General features: G+C 44.4%; 1 protein-coding gene across 4 annotated transcripts in view; it reads left to right on the forward strand.

The window, feature by feature from the left end:
* The first annotated feature begins 16,511 nt into the window (after nucleotides 1–16,511).
* The window catches only part of LOC118387806 (mesoderm induction early response protein 3-like), a 35,232-nt gene continuing 33,090 nt past the window's right edge, over nucleotides 16,512–18,653 (forward strand). For 3 of the 4 annotated variants that reach the window (XM_052500509.1, XM_052500510.1, XM_035776528.2), the window contains exon 1: nucleotides 16,512–16,616. In XM_052500509.1, coding sequence (XP_052356469.1) covers nucleotides 16,608–16,616 — 9 coding nt within the window. In that variant the 5' untranslated portion in view covers nucleotides 16,512–16,607. Of the gene's footprint in view, nucleotides 16,617–17,959; nucleotides 18,112–18,653 lie in introns of those variants that run through there. The other variant, XM_052500511.1, reaches the window with a different exon arrangement.

Consider the following 18,653-nt stretch of genomic DNA (forward strand, 5'->3'; position numbering starts at 1 on the left):
AAAATGTATTTGTATTGTGGGTTTTTTCAGCTGTTGATCATAATGCATTGCTTCTAAACTGGATTAAGATCTTGACTTATCGTGTCATTATCGCATCATGGGGGATAGAGTGCAAGCAGAGCATTGGAAAAGTCACATACAAATAGCACTACAGTCTGAAGTGTAGCCTATGATTTAAGCGTGCTTTCAGCTTTTTATTTGGAAAACTAATCCTTGGGCCAGCCTGGTGGACACTATCTTTATTTTATGAAATGTCTTTATAAACATACCATATGTCTGGAGAACTAAATATAGTCCTGCTGGGCTACACAAGACTCATCTGAAGGTCCCCCGGTACAAGTGGGGAAAAATAAATGGGAGTATACAGTATATGGAGATTTTTTTTAGTGCCACAAATAAGGGGTTAAATATATGGAGATTTTATGTGACCCGTTTCAAGAAGATTGACGTATATCGCACATTACTACTTAATCAAAATATTTTGGGGGCAGAAATGCTTTCTGGAATGTGAACTTTCATGTGCCTTAATAAGGAACTTGTATGCCATCTGTAAATATTAGGGATGCGCGACATATCGGTAAGCATGTTGGAATCGAACGATATTAGCTAACAATGCCAACATCGGCATCGGCCCGATGTCTAGTTTAACGCCGATGTGCAAAACCGATGTCAAAGCTGGCGTGCATACCTATGTAACGTAGGTAGGTGACTTAATGATGCCACGAAAAATAGCACTGCACGTGCAACAGCATTCCTAACCTAGCCCACAATATCTGCAGTGTGGATATATTTTGAAGGAAGACAACAAAAAGGCCATATGCAATGTTTGTGCTGCTATTATTTCCAGAAGAGGGGAGAAAGTGAAATCTTTCAATACCACGAGCCTAATTACTCAATTTGAAAGTGCATCACATTCAGCGACTACTTAGAACGAAAGCAGAAAAAAAACTAAGCACACACTTCAAACAACTAAATAAGTTCAAGTCGATTAGTCATTTGAATGAGTAAGAATATTTAAGCCAGACAACCCAAGGGTGAAATCCATTAACGCCAAGATAATGGAATTCATTGCCCTTGACAATCAACCGTTCTCTGTCGTGGGTGATGTTGGCTTTCGCCGACTGGTCAAGCACCTCGAGTCCCAAAACACACTACCAAGTAGGCGCTATTTTTCAGATGTTGCCCTACCGGAGTAACACGGTATTGTTGAACGCACATCCATGAGCTACTTGCTATGGACGTCACTGCTATTAGCTTCACGACTGACATTTGGACCAGCGATGTCAGCTCCATGTGCATGCTGAGTCTGACAGCAGAGTGGGTCGACGAGGATTTCATACTGGGGAAAGCCATATTGCATGCTCAAGAATGTGCTGGTTCTCATACCGCTGCTGCCATTTCAATGGCATTTGAGAACGTTTGAAACATGAACACACTCCTAGCTTCATTCGAACAACTGACTCGAGAAATAAACTCATCAACTACGTCTGCAGCAGACGTGATACCCTCTGTCATGGACTGAAACGCCTGCTCAACAAAACTGCCGACAGACCGTGGGATTAAAACTTGCAAAAGTATTCTTACTAGAGGCTGCGAACAAGCGATTCGGTGGCATTCTCTCTGAGCCTCTTTACTGTGTCGCCACCATGCTCGATGCTAGGTACAAGGACCGCTACTTCGGCGCAGACAAGAAACAGGGTTTACGTGAAATGTTATAGACACAGATGGACAAGATGGAAACGGACACAGTGACAATGCGCACAGAGGAAGAGGACCCACGACAGAAGAGGCCACGGACAGACAGAGCTGAAATTTCACTGCTTGACATGTATGATAAAATCCTGAACAAATGAACAGTGAAACAGCACAGCAAGTAAGTAAAATAAATAGGTTGCACAGCTGTATGAATGTTAATAAACAAATACTACAGCTCAGTGCAATGGTAAATGTTAAGTTAGCTGTGGGATATGGACAGTAGAGGGGGATGCTATTGTAGTGACAGTAGAGTCACCACTTCCGGCGCCGACAGAGATGGCCGCCTCGCTTCTCGTTCCTAGGAAACTATGCAGTTTTTTGTTTTTTTTACGTGTTATTTCTTACATTAGTACCCCAGGTCATCTTAGGTTTCATTACATACAGTCGAGAAGAACTACTGAATATAAGATCAGCGTCAACTCACCATCAGTACGACCAAGAATATGTTTTCCGCGACGCGGATCCTGTGTTCTGCCTTACAAACAGGTCAACGGAATTGATTCCATGCAGCGACCCCCAAAAAAAACGACTTCGTAAAAGAGGGAAACGTAGCGGTCTTCTGGTCAGACTCCGGACACGGGCACATCGCGCACCACTCCCTAGCATTCTTCTTGCCAATGTCCAGTCTCTTGACAACAAGGTTGATGAAATCCGAGCAAGGGTAGCATTCCAGAGGGACATCAGAGACTGTAACGTCCTCTGCTTCACGGAAACATGGCTCACTGGGAAGACGCTATCCGGGCGGTGCAGCCAACGGGTTTCTCCACGCATCGCGCCGACAGAAACAAACATCTTTCTGGTAAGAAGAGTGGCGGGGGCGTATGCCTCATTGACTAACGAGACATGGTGTGATGAAAGAAACATACAGGAACTCAAATCCTTCTGTTCACCTGATTTAGAATTCCTCACAATCAAATGTAGACCGCATTATCTACCAAGAGAATTCTCTTCGATTATAATCACAGCCGTATATATATCCCCCCCCAAGCAGACACATCGATGGCTCTGAACGAACTTTATTTAACTCTTTGCAAACTGGAAACCATTTATCCGGAGGCTGCATTCATTGTAGCTGGGGATTTTAACAAAGCTAATCTGAAAACAAGACTCCCTAAATTTTATCAGCATATCGATTGCGCAACCAGGGCTGGAAAAATCCTGGATCATTGTTACTCTAAGTTCCGCGACGCATATAAGGCCCTGCCCCGCCCCCCTTTCGGAAAAGCTGACCACGACTCCATTTTGTTGATCCCTGCCTACAGACAGAAACTTAAACAAGAGGCTCCCACACTGAGGTCTGTCCAACGCTGGTCCGACCAAGCTGACTCCACACTCCAAGACTGCTTCCATCACGTGGACTGGGACATGTTTCGTATTGCGTCAGATAAAAATATTGATGAATACGCTGATTCGGTGTGCGAGTTCATTAGAACGTGCGTTGAAGATGTCGTTCCCATAGCAACGATAAAAACATTCCCTAACCAGAAAACGTGGATTGATGGCAGCATTCGCGTGAAACTGAAAGCGCGAACCACTGCTTTTAATCAGGGCAAGGTGTCTGGTAACATGACCGAATACAAACAGTGCAGCTATTCCCTCCGCAAGGCTATTAAACAAGCTAAACGTCAGTACAGAGACAAAGTAGAATCTCAATTCAACGGCTCAGACACAAGAGGCATGTGGCAGGGTCTACAGTCAATCACGGACTACAAGAAGAAACCCAGCCCAGTCACGGACCAGGATGTCTTGCTCCCAGGCAGACTAAATAACTTTTTTGCCCGCTTTGAGGACAATACAGTGCCACTGACACGGCCTGCAACGAAAACATGCGGCCTCTCCTTCACTGCAGCCGAGGTGAGTAAGACATTTAAACGTGTTAACCCTCGCAAGGCTGCAGGCCCAGACGGCATCCCCAGCCGCGCCCTCAGAGCATGCGCAGACCAGCTGGCCGGTGTGTTTACGGACATATTCAATCAATCCCTATACCAGTCTTCAGGAAACAGCAGAGGGAACACCCCCCTATCCACATCGATGGAACAGTAGTGGAGAGGGTAGCAAGTTTTAAGTTCCTCGGCATACACATCACAGACAAACTGAATTGGTCCACTCACACTGACAGCGTCGTGAAGAAGGCGCAGCAGCGCCTCTTCAACCTCAGGAGGCTGAAGAAATTTGGCTTGTCACCAAAAGCACTCACAAACTTCTACAGATGCACAATCGAGAGCATCCTGGCGGGCTGTATCACCACCTGGTACGGCAACTGCTCCGCCCTCAACCGTAAGGCTCTCCAGAGGGTAGTGAGGTCTGCACAACGCATCACCGGGGGCAAACTACCTGCCCTCCAGGACACCTACACCACCCGATGTTACAGGAAGGCCATAAAGATCATCAAGGACATCAACCACCCGAGCCACTGCCTGTTCACGCTGCTATCATCCAGAAGGCGAGGTCAGTACAGGTGCATCAAAGCTGGGACCGAGAGACTGAAAAACAGCTTCTATCTCAGGGCCAACAGACTGTTAAACAGCCACCACTAACATTGAGTGGCTGCTGCCACCACACTGTCATTGACACTGACCCAACTCCAGCCACTTTAATAATGGGAATTGATGGGAAATGATGTAAATATATCACTAGCCACTTTAAACAATGCTACCTTATATAATGTTACTTACCTTACATTATTCATCTCATATGCATACGTATATACTGTACTCTATATCATCGACTGCATCCTTATGTAATACATGTATCACTAGCCACTTTAACTATGCCACTTTGTTTACTTTGTCTACATACTCATCTCATATGTATATGCTGTACTCGATACCATCTACTGTATGCTGCCCTGTACCATCACTCATTCATATATCCTTATGTGCATATTCTTTATCCCCTTACACTGTGTATAAGACAGTAGTTTTGGAATTGTTAGTTAGATTACTTGTTGGTTATCACTGCATTGTCGGAACTAGAAGCACAAGCATTTCGCTACACTCGCATTAACATCTGCTAACCATGTGTATGCGACAAATAAAATTTCATTTGATTTGATTTGATTTATATTCTGGACTTGTTTTCTGATGACGTTCACAGCACTGGAGAATAACCTGGTTCTGGTCCAGATGTCCCGGACTCATTTACCTGAGGGTGGCCTCTGTGCTATCAAACCTCCAAACGAGCTTCAATGCCATACAGCACTCCTTCCGTGGCCCCCAACTGCTCTTAAACGCGAGTAAAACCAAATGCATGCTTTTCAACCGATCGCTGCCTGCACCCGCATGCCCGACTAGCATCACCACCCTGGATGGTTCCGACCTTGAATATGTGGACATCTATAAGTACCTAGGTGTCTGGCTAGACTGCAAACTCTCCTTCCAGACTCACATCAAACATCTCCAATCGAAAATCAAATCAAGAGTCGGCTTTCTATTCCGCAACAAAGCCTCCTTCACTCACGCTGCCAAGCTTACCCTAGTAAAACTGACTATCCTACCGATCCTCGACTTCGGCGATGTCATCTACAAAATGGCTTCCAACACTCTACTCAGCAAACTGAATGCAGTCTATCACAGTGCCATCCGTTTTGTCACTAAAGCACCTTATACCACCCACCACTGCGACTTGTATGCTCTAGTCGGCTGGCCCTCACTACATATTCGTCGCCAGACCCACTGGCTCCAGGTCATCTACAAGTCCATGCTCGGTAAAGCTCCGCCTTATCTCAGTTCACTGGTCACGATGGCAACACCCATCCGTAGCACGCGCTCCAGCAGGTGTATCTCACTGATCATCCCTAAAGCCAACACCTCATTTGGCCGCCTTTCGTTCCAGTACTCTGCTGCCTGTGACTGGAACGAATTGCAAAAATCGCTGAAGTTGGAGACTTTTATCTCCCTCACCAACTTCAAACATCAGCTATCCGAGCAGCTAACCGATCGCTGCAGCTGTACATAGTCTATAGGTAAATAGCTCACCCATTTTCACCTACCTCATTCCCATACTGTTTTTATACTGTTTTTATTTATTTACTTTTCTGCTCTTTTGCACACCAATATCTCTACCTGTACATGACCATCTGATAATTTATCACTCCAGTGTTAATCTGCAAAATTGTATTATTCGCCTACTGCCCATTTTTTCTACTGTGTTATTGACTTGCTAATTGTTTACTCCATGTGTAACTCTGTGTTGTCTGTTCACACTGCTATGCTTTATCTTGGCCAGGTCGCAGTTGCAAATGAGAACTTGTTCTCAACTAGCCTACCTGGTTAAATAAAGGTGAAATAAAAAAATAAAAAATAAAAAAGAGTAAATAAACTGTACAGCTGGCCTATGACATCAGCCCATCTCCTGTTTAATATATGACTGTGGGCCATAACTACTTGAGGCAGATAAGGGCTGCCCCCACAGGGCCAAACGTGTTGGGTCACATCAATGAGAAAATACATTGGTCCCAGTGCATTGCTTATATACAGACGAACATAAATAAAACGTTCCTACATTTCTCCCTCTAACAAGTAACCCTGATCCATGTAACCATCCTTCTCATATTAGATTATGGCAATGTAATTTCTAGAACTGCAGGAAGGGTGCTCCTAAGGGCCTTGATGCTCTGTATATCTGCCAACTTTGCCATCAACACAAGATCATTGCAACTTATGTTTGCTTGTACACTAGTCATCCTTATGCACTCCATGCAATACTTGCTGTTGTTTGTAATAGTAATTGTCATGTTTTTGTCCACGTTTGTTTGGAAATACGTGTAACTGTCCTTTGTAGTTGGCGTGTACAGCTGCATGGTACCGTGACATTAGTTGTCATGTTGTCACTAAGCTGGTTGTTGTTAGTCTAAGGCATACGTTTACAAGTTTGTTTAATATTTGAATTTCTCACCCAGCTCTTTGCCTCAAGAGTCCAGTTTGCCTTGCACAGCCCTTATTGCAAAGAGGACATTGTAAGTAATTTACTGTCCTGTGAAAAAAATGTTAAAAATAAATTTTAATTTCTTACAAATAAGTGGTTTTGTGCGGGGTGGATTTTTCGTATTGTGATGATCTGTTTTCATATTTTAGTTAACAAATGTTCCAGCCGCGCAATAACTATCTTTCACATGAACACTGAAAAGAGCCACAAATGGCTGTATGTGGTATGGAGCAAGGACAGGAGAGGTGTTCGAACAGAGGTGTTAAAAGGAAGGCGCACAGGAAGACCTCATGAAAAACAAGGTTTCCTGAACAAGCATACGATTCTCTGTATGCTCATCCTCACTGGAGCTCTTCTATGTTTTGGAGAATTTTCATATGCTCTTTTTAATTACAGCAATAGGCAGTGATTTGTCATTCAGAGTGAGCTTGACAAGGTGAAATAATAGTTTTTCAGAGCATCACTTTCATATACATTAAGACAAATCCTTCTGTGTATGAGCAAGCAGGTAACATAACCTGCTAATGACAATGGGCTTCCTCGTTGACTTGATATTTGAGTGTATTCACAACAAGCCACCTGCAAGACAACATACAAAACGCAGCAGTGCATTTGAGGATGAATTTTTCTGGTGAAAATAGTTATTTGATGCATGGCCTATTATTTCTAACACCAAAATGTATAACACTCACACCACAACTACACGTTGATAATACAGATTGTTTCCTGTGCAGTGATCAACTTACATTGAAGGCTTTTGTATTTCTGAGTGACGTAAAGGTATCGACAGAGTGATTCACTTTTAATGTCATTACATAAAAATTACAACAAAATGATGAAGTTAACAACACATTAGAAACAGAGCATGAAACTGGCTAATAAAGGAGACAATGGAAAGGGAAATATCGATGGCCAGAAATTCAGTCAACACCAACTAGATGAGTACTCCAAAGACAGAGGGACAGAAGGTGAGGCAGAGACTCTAGAGGACAGAAAAGATGACATACACGCACAAAGTGATGAAGAGTACTCCAGACACAGAGGGACAGAAGGTGAGGCAGAGATGACATACAAGCACAAAGTGATGAAGAGTACTCCAAAGACAGAGGGACAGAAGGTGAGGCAGAGACTCTAGAGGACAGAAAAGATGACATACAAGCAAAGTGATGAAGAGTACTCCAAAGACAGAGGGACAGAAGGTGAGGCAGAGATGACATACAAGCAGAAAGTAATGAAGAGTACTCCAAAGACAGAGGGACAGAAGGTGAGGCAGAGACTCTAGAGGACAGAAAAGATGACATACAAGCACAAAGTGATGAAGAGTACTCCAGAGACAGAAGGTGAGGCAGAGACTCTAGAGGACAGAAAAGATGACATACAAGCAGAAAGTAATGAAGAGTACTCCAGACACAGAGGGACAGAAGGTGAGGCAGAGATGACATACAAGCAGAAAGTAATGAAGAGTACTCCAAAGACGGAGGGACAGAAGGTGAGGCAGAGACTCTAGAGGACAGAAAAGATGACATACAAGCACAAAGTGATGAAGAGTACTCCTGAGACAGAAGGTCAGGCAGAGACTCTAGAGGACAGAAAAGATGACATACAAGCACAAAGTTATGAAGAGTACTCCAGAGACAGAGGGACAGAAGGTGAGGCAGAGATGACATACAAGCACAAAGTGATGAAGAGTACTCCAGAGACAGAGGGACAGAAGGTGAGGCAGAGATGACATACAAGCAGAAAGTGATGAAGAGTACTCCAGAGACAGAGGGACAGAAGGTGAGGCAGAGATGACATACAAGCAGAAAGTGATGAAGAGTACTCCAAAGACAGAGGGACAGAAGGTGAGGCAGAGACTCTAGAGGACAGAAAATATGACATACACGCACAAAGTGATGAAGAGTACTCCAGAGACAGAGGGACAGAAGGTGAGGCAGAGATGACATACAATCACAAAGTGATGAAGAGTACTCCAAAGACAGAGGGACAGAAGGTGAGGCAGAGATGACATACAAGCACAAAGTGATGAAGAGTACTCAAAAGACAGAGGGACAGAAGGTGAGGCAGAGACTCTAGAGGACAGAAAAGATGACATACAAGCACAAAGTGATGTAGAGTACTCCAAAGACAGAGGGACAGAAGGTGAGGCAGAGATGACATACAAGCACAAAGTGATGAAGAGTACTCCAGAGACAGAGGACAGAAGGTGAGGCAGAGATGACATACAAGCACAAAGTGATGAAGAGTACTCCAGAGACAGAGGGACAGAAGGTGAGGCAGAGATGACATACAAGCACAAAGTGATGAAGAGTACTCAAAAGACAGAGGGACAGAAGGTGAGGCAGAGACTCTAGAGGACAGAAAAGATGACATACAAGCACAAAGTGATGTAGAGTACTCCAAAGACAGAGGGACAGAAGGTGAGGCAGAGACTCTAGAGGACAGAAAAGATGACATACAAGCACAAAGTGATGAAGTGTACTCCAAAGACAAAGGGACAGAAGGTGAGGCAGAGATGACATACAAGCACAAAGTGATGAAGAGTACTCATTTACATTTACATTTAAGTCATTTAGCAGACGCTCTTATCCAGAGCGACTTACAAATTGGTGCATTCACCTTATGACATCCAGTGGAACAGCCACTTTACAATAGTGCATCTAAATATTTTAAGGGGGGGGGATTACTTTATCCTATCCTAGGTATTCCTTAAAGAGGTGGGGTTTCAGGTGTCTCCGGAAGGTGGTGATTGACTCCGCTGTCCTGGCGTCGTGAGGGAGTGTGTTCCACCATTGGGGAGCCAGAGCAGCGAACAGTTTTGACTGGGCTGAGCGGGAACTGTACTTCCTCAGTGGTAGGGAGGCGAGCAGGCCAGAGGTGGATGAACGCAGTGCCCTTGTTTGGGTGTAGGGACTGATCAGAGCCTGGAGGTACTGAGGTGCCGTTCCCCTCACAGCTCCAAAGACAGAGGGACAGAAGGTGAGGCAGAGAATCTAGAGGACAGAAAAGATGACATACAAGCACAAAGTGATGAAGAGTACTCCAGAGACAAAGGGACAGAAGGTGAGGCAGAGATGACATACAAGCACAAAGTGATGAAGAGTACTCCAAAGACAGAGGGACAGAAGGTGAGGCAGAGACTCTGGAGGACAGAAAAGATGACATACAAGCACAAAGTGATGAAGTGTACTCCAAAGACAGAGGGACAGAAGGTGAGGCAGAGAATCTAGAGGACAGAAAAGATGACATACAAGCACAAAGTGATGAAGAGTACTCCAGAGACAGAGGGACAGAAGGTGAGGCAGAGATGACATCTGGACAAGAGGAATACCTATGTGAGAATGCTGTTCATCGACTACAGCTCGGCATTCAACACCATAGTACCCTCCAAGCTCGTCATCAAGCTCGAGACCCTGGGTCTCGACCCCGCCCTGTGCAACTGGGTACTGGACTTCCTGACGGGCCGCCCCAGGTGGTGAGGGTAGGTAACAACATCTCCTCCCCTCTGATCCTCAACACTGGGGCCCCACAAGGGTGCGTTCTGAGCCCTCTCCTGTACTCCCTGTTCACCACGACTGCGTGGCCACGAACGCCTCCAACTCAATCATCAAGTTTGCGGACGACACAACAGTGGTAGGCTAGGCTTGATTACCAACAACGACGAGACGGCCTACAGGAAGGAGGTGAGGGCCCTCGGAGTGTGGTGTCAGGAAAATAACCTCACACTCAACGTCAACAAAACTAAGGAGATGATTGTGGACTTCAGGAAACAGCAGAGGGAACACCCCTATCCACATCGATGGAACAGTAGTGGAGAGGGTAGCAAGTTTTAAGTTCCTCGGCATACACATCACAGACAAACTGAATTGGTCCACTCACACAGACAGCATCGTGAAGAAGGCGCAGCAGCGCCTCTTCAACCGCAGGAGGCTGAAGAAATTCGGCTTGTCACCAAAAGCACTCATAAACTTCTACAGATGCACAATCGAGAGCATCCTGGTGGGCTGTATCACCGCCTGGTACGGCAACTGCTCCGCCCTCAACCGTAAGGCTCTCCAGAGGGTAGTGAGGTCTGCACAACACATCACCGGGGGCAAACTACCTGCCCTCCAGGACACCTACACCACCCGATGTTACAGGAAGGCCATAAAGATCATCAAGGACATCAACCACCCGAGCCACTGCCTGTTCACCCCGCTATCATCCAGAAGGCGAGGTCAGTACAGGTGCATCAAAGCTGGGACCGAGAGACTGAAAAACAGCTTCTATCTCAAGGCCATCAGACTCTTAAACAGCCACCACTAACATTGAGTGGCCGCTGCCAACACACTGACACTGACTCAACTCCAGCCACTAATAATGAGAATTGATGGGAATGATGTAAATATATCACTAGCCACTTTAAACAATGCTACCTTATATAATGTTACTTACCCTACATTATTCATCTCATATCCATACGTATATATACTGTACTCTATATCATCGACTGCATCCTTATGTAATACATGTATCACTAGCCACTTTAACTATGCCACTTTGTTTACTTTGTCTACATACTCATCTCATATGTATATACTGTACTCGATACCATCTACTGTATGCTGCCCTGTACCATCACTCATTCATATATCCTTATGTACATATTCTTTATCCCCTTACACTGTGTATAAGACAGTAGTTTTGGAATTGTTAGTTAGATTACTTGTTGGTTATTACTGCATTGTCGGAACTAGAAGCACAAGCATTTCGCTACACTCGCATTAACATCTGCTAACCATGTGTATGTAACAAATAAAATTTGATTTGATATGCTTTTTCAATGTCAAAATATACTATTAACATCACTTCCATCATTGCCAAAGCTTTGGTCAACTCAGTACTAACTTTAACTAATTAATCAAGGGTAGTCCTTCATTTTCTGAATCCACTCTGGTATGGACTTAATAGAACCCTAGGTCCCAGATAATACATCAATCTGCCTACAAACAACTTTCCAATAGTTTACAGAGATTTGATGTAAGTGCAATAGGTCTACAACTAGTAGGAATGGATGGATCTTTCTAGAAGAAAAAGAAACGCACACCTAACACCCCGCAGTCCTACAATCTAAGCTAGATGCCCTCAATCTCACACAAATCATCAAGGAACCCACCAGGTACAACCCTAAATCTGTAAACAAGGGCACCCTCATAGACGTCATCCTGACCAACTGGCCCTCCAAATACACCTCCGCTGTCTTCAACCAGGATCTCAGCGATCACTGCCTCATTGCCTGTATCCGCTACGGAGCCGCAGTCAAACGACCACCCCTCATCACTGTCAAATGCTCCCTAAAACACTTCTGTGAGCAGGCCTTTCTAATCGACCTGGCACGGGTATCCTGGAAGGACATTGACCTCATCCCGTCAGTTGAGGATGCCTGGTCATTCTTTAAAAGTAACTTCCTCACCATTTTAGATAAGCATGCTCCGTTCAAAAAATGCAGAACTAAGAACAGATATAGCCCTTGGTTCACTCCAGACCTGACTGCCCTAGACCAGCACAAAAACATCCTGTGGCGGACTGCAATAGCATCGAACAGTCCCCGCGATATGCAACTGTTCAGGGAAGTCAGGAACCAATACCAAACAACCAAACCAAGTCAGTCAGGAAAGCTAAGACCAGCTTCTTCAGGCAGAAGTTTGCATCCTGTAGCTCCAACTCCAAAAAGTTCTGGGACACTGTGAAGTCCATGGAGAACAAGAGCACCTCCTCCCAGCTGCCCACTGCACTGAGGCTAGGTAACACGATCACCACCGATAAATCCATGATTATCGAAAACTTCAACAAGCATTTCTCAACGGCTGGCCATGCCTTCCGCCTGGCTACTCCAACCTCGGCCAACAGCTCCCCCCGCAGCTACTCGCCCAAGCCTCTCCAGGTTCTCCTTTACCCAAATCCAGATAGCAGATGTTCTGAAAGAGCTGCAAAACCTGGACCCGTACAAATCAGCTAGGCTTGACAATCTGGACCCTCTATTTCTGAAACTATCCGCCGCCATTGTCGCAACCCCTATTACCAGCCTGTTCAACCTCTCTTTCATATCGTCTGAGATCCCCAAGGACTGGAAAGCTGCCGCAGTCATCCCCCTCTTCAAAGGGGGAGACACCCTGGACCCAAACTGTTACAGACCTATATCCATCCTGCACTGCCTATCTAAGGTCTTCGAAAGCCAAGTCAACAAACAGGTCACTGACCATCTCGAATCCCACCGTACCTTCTCCGCTGTGCAATCTGGTTTCCGAGCCGGTCAGCCACGCTCAAGGTACTAAATGATATCATAACCGCCATCGATAAAAGACAGTACTGTGCAGCCGTCTTCATCGACCTTGCCAAGGCTTTCGACTCGGTCAATCACCATATTCTTATCGGCAGACTCAGTAGCCTTGGTTTTTCGGATGACTGCCTTGCCTGGTTCACCAATTACTTTGCAGACAGAGTTCAGTGTGTCAAATCGGAGGGCATGCTGTCCGGTCCTCTGGAAGTCTCTATGGGGGTGCCACAGGGTTCAATCCTCGGGCCGACTCTTTTTTCTGTATATATCAATGATGTTGCTCTTGCTGCGGGCGATTCCCTGATCCACCTCTACGCAGACGACACCATTCTATATACTTCCGGCCCGTCCTTGGACACTGTGCTATGAAGCTCCAAACGAGCTTCAATGCCATACAACACTCCTTCCGTGGCCTCCAACTGCTCTTAAACGCTAGTAAAACCAAATGCATGCTTTTCAACCGTTCGCTGCCTGCACCCGCACGTCTGACCAGCATCACCACCCTGGATGGTTCCAACCTTGAATATATGGACATCTATAAGTACCTAGGTGTCTGGCTAGACTGTAAACTCTCCTTCCAGACTCATATCAAACATCTCCAATCGAAAATCAAATCAAGAGTCGGCTTTCTATTCCGCAACAAAGCCTCCTTCACTCACGCCGCCAAACTTACCCTAGTAAAACTGACTATCCTACCGATCCTCGACTTCGGCGATGTCATCTACAAAATTGCTTCCAACACTCTACTCAGCAAACTGGATGCAGTTTATCACTGTGCCATCCGTTTTGTCACTAAAGCACCTTATACCACCCACCACTGCGACTTGTATGCTCCAGTCGGCTGGCCCTCGCTACATATTCGTCGCCAGACCCACTGGCTCCAGGTCATCTACAAGTCCATGCTAGGTAAAGCTCTGCCTTAATCTCAGTTCACTGGTCACGATGGCAACACCCATCCGTAGCACGCGCTCCAGCAGGTGTATCTCACTGATCATCCCTAAAGCCAACACCTCATTTGGCCGCCTTTCGTTCCAGTTCTCTGCTGCCTGTGACTGGAACGAATTGCAAAAATCGCTGAAGTTGGAGACTTTTATCTCCCTCACCAACTTCAAACATCTGCTATCTGAGCAGCTAACCGATCGCTGCAGCTGTACATAGTCTATCGGCAAATAGCCCACCCATTTTTACCTACCTCATCCCCATACTGTTTTTATTTATTTACTTTTCTGCTCTTTTGCACACCAATATCTATCTCTACCTGTACATGACCATCTGATCATTTATCACTCCAGTGTTAATCTGCAAAATTGTAATTATTTGCCTACCTCATGACTTCCTATTGTGTTATTGACTTGTTAATTGTTTACTCCATGTGTAACTCTGTGTTGTCTGTTAACACTGCTATGCTTTATCTTGGCCAGGTCGCAGTTGCAAATGAGAACTTGTTCTCAACTAGCCTACCTGGTTAAATAAAGGTGAAATAAAATAAAAAAAATTAAAAATTTAGGCGAGGTGCTGGCTGGCGGAGTAGAAAACTTGAAAATATAAGAGAGCCACACACTCTAGGCGCTCAGATGCAAAAATGTAATTACCAACGTTTCGACAGCCAAGCTGTCTCCATCAGGGTATAATCACAAACACTGCGGAATGACTCGTTTACATAGTGTCAATAGACACACAGGTGTCCTAATATCATCGGTTAATTCTCAAATATTAAAATGGCATACAAACAACAAATGGATAGCATACAATAATAGATTAATTTTAGGCTACACAAGCTTACAAACAATTACAATGGCAAAGTCACAATAATCACAAGAATGGCTTCAGATCAAAGTCTACGTTGAGACCGAAGGGAGCAAGGGTCTTTAAGTTAAAGATCCAGGCAGCCTCTCGTATTAACAATAAATTATCAAGGTCACCCCCTCTCCTTGGGAGGGTGACATGTGCGATGCCAATATAACGCAGAGACGAAATCGAGAGGTTTGCCTCCAAAAAGTGGGCCGCAACTGGGCAAGTCAAGTTTTTGCACCCTAATGGTGCTACGGTGCTCTTCTTGGTGCTACGATGATTTTCAATGCTAGGTTTGTTATTCACTTTCCGAACAGCCTTAGCATTGGACACATTGTTTGGAATTTTGTACCTCTGCTCTTCCATGGTTTTCTGTTGTACTTCACATCCTCACTATGTTCTCTGTCACAGTTACAAGAGTTACTTTAGCATCAGGCCCACATTTCCCATGCTGGTGATCCCCGCTATACTTTGCACATCTCATTTTACCTTTGCACACATTAGCAACATGCCCCATCCATGCACACTTAAAGCACCGAAGTGTAGGTGGCACATACTCTCTAACATGATAACTGAGTTATCCTAGCTGCACCCTACCCTACTTTTTGCTTTTCATCCTTTTTGCTCAATAACTTTTCCTCTTTTCAGGGAAGCCTTAACTTAAGGGCCTCCCGAGTGGTGCAGCGGTCTAAAGCACTGCATCTCAGTGCTAGAGGTGTCACTACAGACCCGGTTCTATACTGGGCTGTATCACAACTGGCTGTGCTCAGGAGTCCCATAGGGCAGCACACAATTGGTCCAGCATCTTCCGGGTTAGGAGAGTGTTTAGCCGGGGTAGACCGTCATTGTAAATAAGAATTTGTTCTTAAATGACTTGCCTAGTTAAATAAAGGTAAAAAAATGTTTTTAAAAACTTCTTCCATAGTAATTTCCAATGGCATCCCAGCAATTACTCCTTTCAGTTTAGACATAGCACCTGGAATGTGACATTTCACCCAACCCCCATTTAGTGAGTTAAATTTCAAAACGTTCTCCTGCTCAATTTGACTATTTAAATTACCAGAATCTTCCCATAACCCAGCGTTTTGGCATCATTAATCACCCCACTCTCTTTCCTAATTGCTTTTGTCAAACGCAAAGGATGGAAGTATTTACTAGCTGGTTCTGGGGACACTTCCATAACTTTCTAACGTTCTACTCCAACCTCTTTCTCTAGAGTGGTCCTGCACTTTACAGGTCTACTCACGGTATTCATCCCTCCATCACCCCAATTATGATTTCTCTTACTCCTGTTCCTCATATTTATAACATGTGTAATTAGCTGATTATCACTGGTTTTATCGCCATTATCAATTGCCCTAACGCTACCATCTGAACTATCCACTTGTACAGCTGTGCCAAGAAACAAACAGAGATGCATCTTGTCCCATAACCAAAAATGAGTTGCGCCTGTTGTCATAGAGATTGATAGAGGACTCATCGTGGATGTAACCTATATCAGCATGGACATTGTCAATGAGGGCTTCCACCATTTTAAAATAGTAGACTGGGTGGGGATTCCTATGAGTTGGGAGCAATCAGCCAATGAAAAAGAAAAATTGACTACTTTGAAAAGGACATGGAAAGATGAGCCCTCTATTTATCTCAATGGCCAGTTGTTCACACGCGTATCTATCCTCTCATTGGCTAGAATGGTCGACTCCCACCTGATCTCGCCTGCCTTCCATCTTTGAGGACATGTATTACCATTGTTAGAGTGGTCACTTGAATATCTTGTCAACATAAAGGACAATCTTCGTTGTGAATTAAATGTACAAATATGGCGGAGGTGAGTAAGAAACCGGGCAGAAGCATCTTAGCTATTTGAAATATGTATTTTTCGGATAGATTGTGTTAAGTCAACGGTGTCACAATCGACAGTGGTCTTTAAGGTTTTAATCTGAATTGCCGATTTTCAGTATTGTCATTTACCATTAAAAAAAATCAAACTCAGCGGCGTCCTCGGTTACAGCAAATGTATTTATAACTAACCCTCCTATCTGTGGTTGTAGCCTAGCTAGCTAGCAGTTCGCTAACATTAGGTCCATGGCAGGGGTTCGCATCGGGCATACTTTGCAAGCTAGCTCCGTTACCTGGACAGCTAGAATGTTTCGTACCGATAAATCCAGTGAAATTCGATTTTTCTACAATATTAACTGAGATTATTCAAACGTTTTTTCGGTAACTGTGCTCAGTGGCATTGCATTTCGTTTTACATTAAGTGGCTTTAACGTTAACGCGTTAGCTCTCGAGAATCCTGCGTTGGGCCATAGTTTTCCTTAACACATCAGCTATCGTTTCTGGGAGCATAACACGAGCTAACTAGCTACAAGATTGTGGTTACTGCTGAAGGCACATAGATTAAGATTTCATGCAATTTACTGGGGGGGCAGCAGCAATCTATTATGTTTTTGCTCTGGAGAGGGTTGTGTTATTTTTATTTATTTATGCACAGGGGAGGGTAGTGCCCCCCTCACGGTTTACATTCGGTATTCGAAGGTTTTACTTTATAATTTCTTCCATGCTAGTCACATTTCCTTATCAAATTTTTGAAGGTGTTTTGGTACATCCCTTATGCACGGTAAACTTTCGCTATATCACAGGTCACTATGGTCTGACGGTCGATCCTGCACTCTGTCCACCGTTCAGTGACAATAGTGGTTGGGGGATAATTTGTCCAGATCCGCAATAGGCTAACTCGCGATCATACCACACACAATAAAAACATTCAAAGCTGCATCAATTGTAATAGAAATCTACAAAAAAAAAGAGGAATAGCTGATAGGCAGCGGAAAGGCCAGGTGCATCATTGAGCATGAAAGAACAGTGAAGACATGACACACAGCTCAAAGCTCCCCTATTGATCTTTAGGGGCAATGCAATTATCCTACCTAGACTAGCCTACAACAATGCAACGAAAAATGGCATTGTTTTTCAAGCTAGTACAAAATGTTACTCAAGGTTGCAGTGAAAATGTAATTTGAGTAACTGCACAAAAGCCCTCTGATTTGAATGTTTCAATCGATTTGGCTCAGTTGTGGGTCTACTCTTGACAGTTTATAAGGTCTAGAAAGAGTAGCAGGCCAGTCTGGCTATATTTTTGCTTCTGATACTGTGTACTCTCTGTTGCAGATCATCATTCTCCCATATCATCCTATAATAATGTGGCCACATATGCTCCCGGCAGGCCCAGTTATTCAGGAAAGCTTAGTAGTACACACTCTGCATCCTCTCCGAGAGGCTGTTCTTCGCACACCTAGAACCTACACTTCAATATAACCTAAGTATTTTACTTTTAATATGTATTACCTTTTCATGTGGCCATGGCCTAAAATTTAACACTTGCCAAATGCGGATAGATTTTGGCATTGGCGGGTATAAAATGTGTATTTCACCAGCCACTTTGGCGGGTGGTCAGTGCTCCACAGTGTGAGCCGGTAACTCGGATTTGTGAATAGAAAGTATGTTCACATTTATAGTAAAATAAATGCTGCAGTGGTTTTCAAAGTATTTCTGCCATTTTGTTTCATAGCTGGTAAATGAATCGCACAAAGTCTACTATGAATCCCATGTAGCCTATTCCACCTGGTGCTGCAACACTGCCTGGCTGGGGACTGTGCATGTGAATTGCTGAGTGATAGATACATTTTTAGAAGTGCTGCACACAGGCTTAAAAGTTGGTCTAATTTCCTTGAAACAAACGTCTACTGACGTGAGACATTGTCATTGTTTCTTGTCAATTTTCATTGTTTTGTTCACACACTAGGTTGTTTTTCTATGTTTGCGTTTCAACTGCTAGAGAAGACAATGCGTCTACTAGTCAGTC

The sequence above is a fragment of the Oncorhynchus keta genome, unplaced genomic scaffold, assembly GCF_023373465.1.
Source record: "Oncorhynchus keta strain PuntledgeMale-10-30-2019 unplaced genomic scaffold, Oket_V2 Un_contig_1083_pilon_pilon, whole genome shotgun sequence".
Lineage (NCBI taxonomy): Eukaryota > Metazoa > Chordata > Actinopteri > Salmoniformes > Salmonidae > Oncorhynchus > Oncorhynchus keta.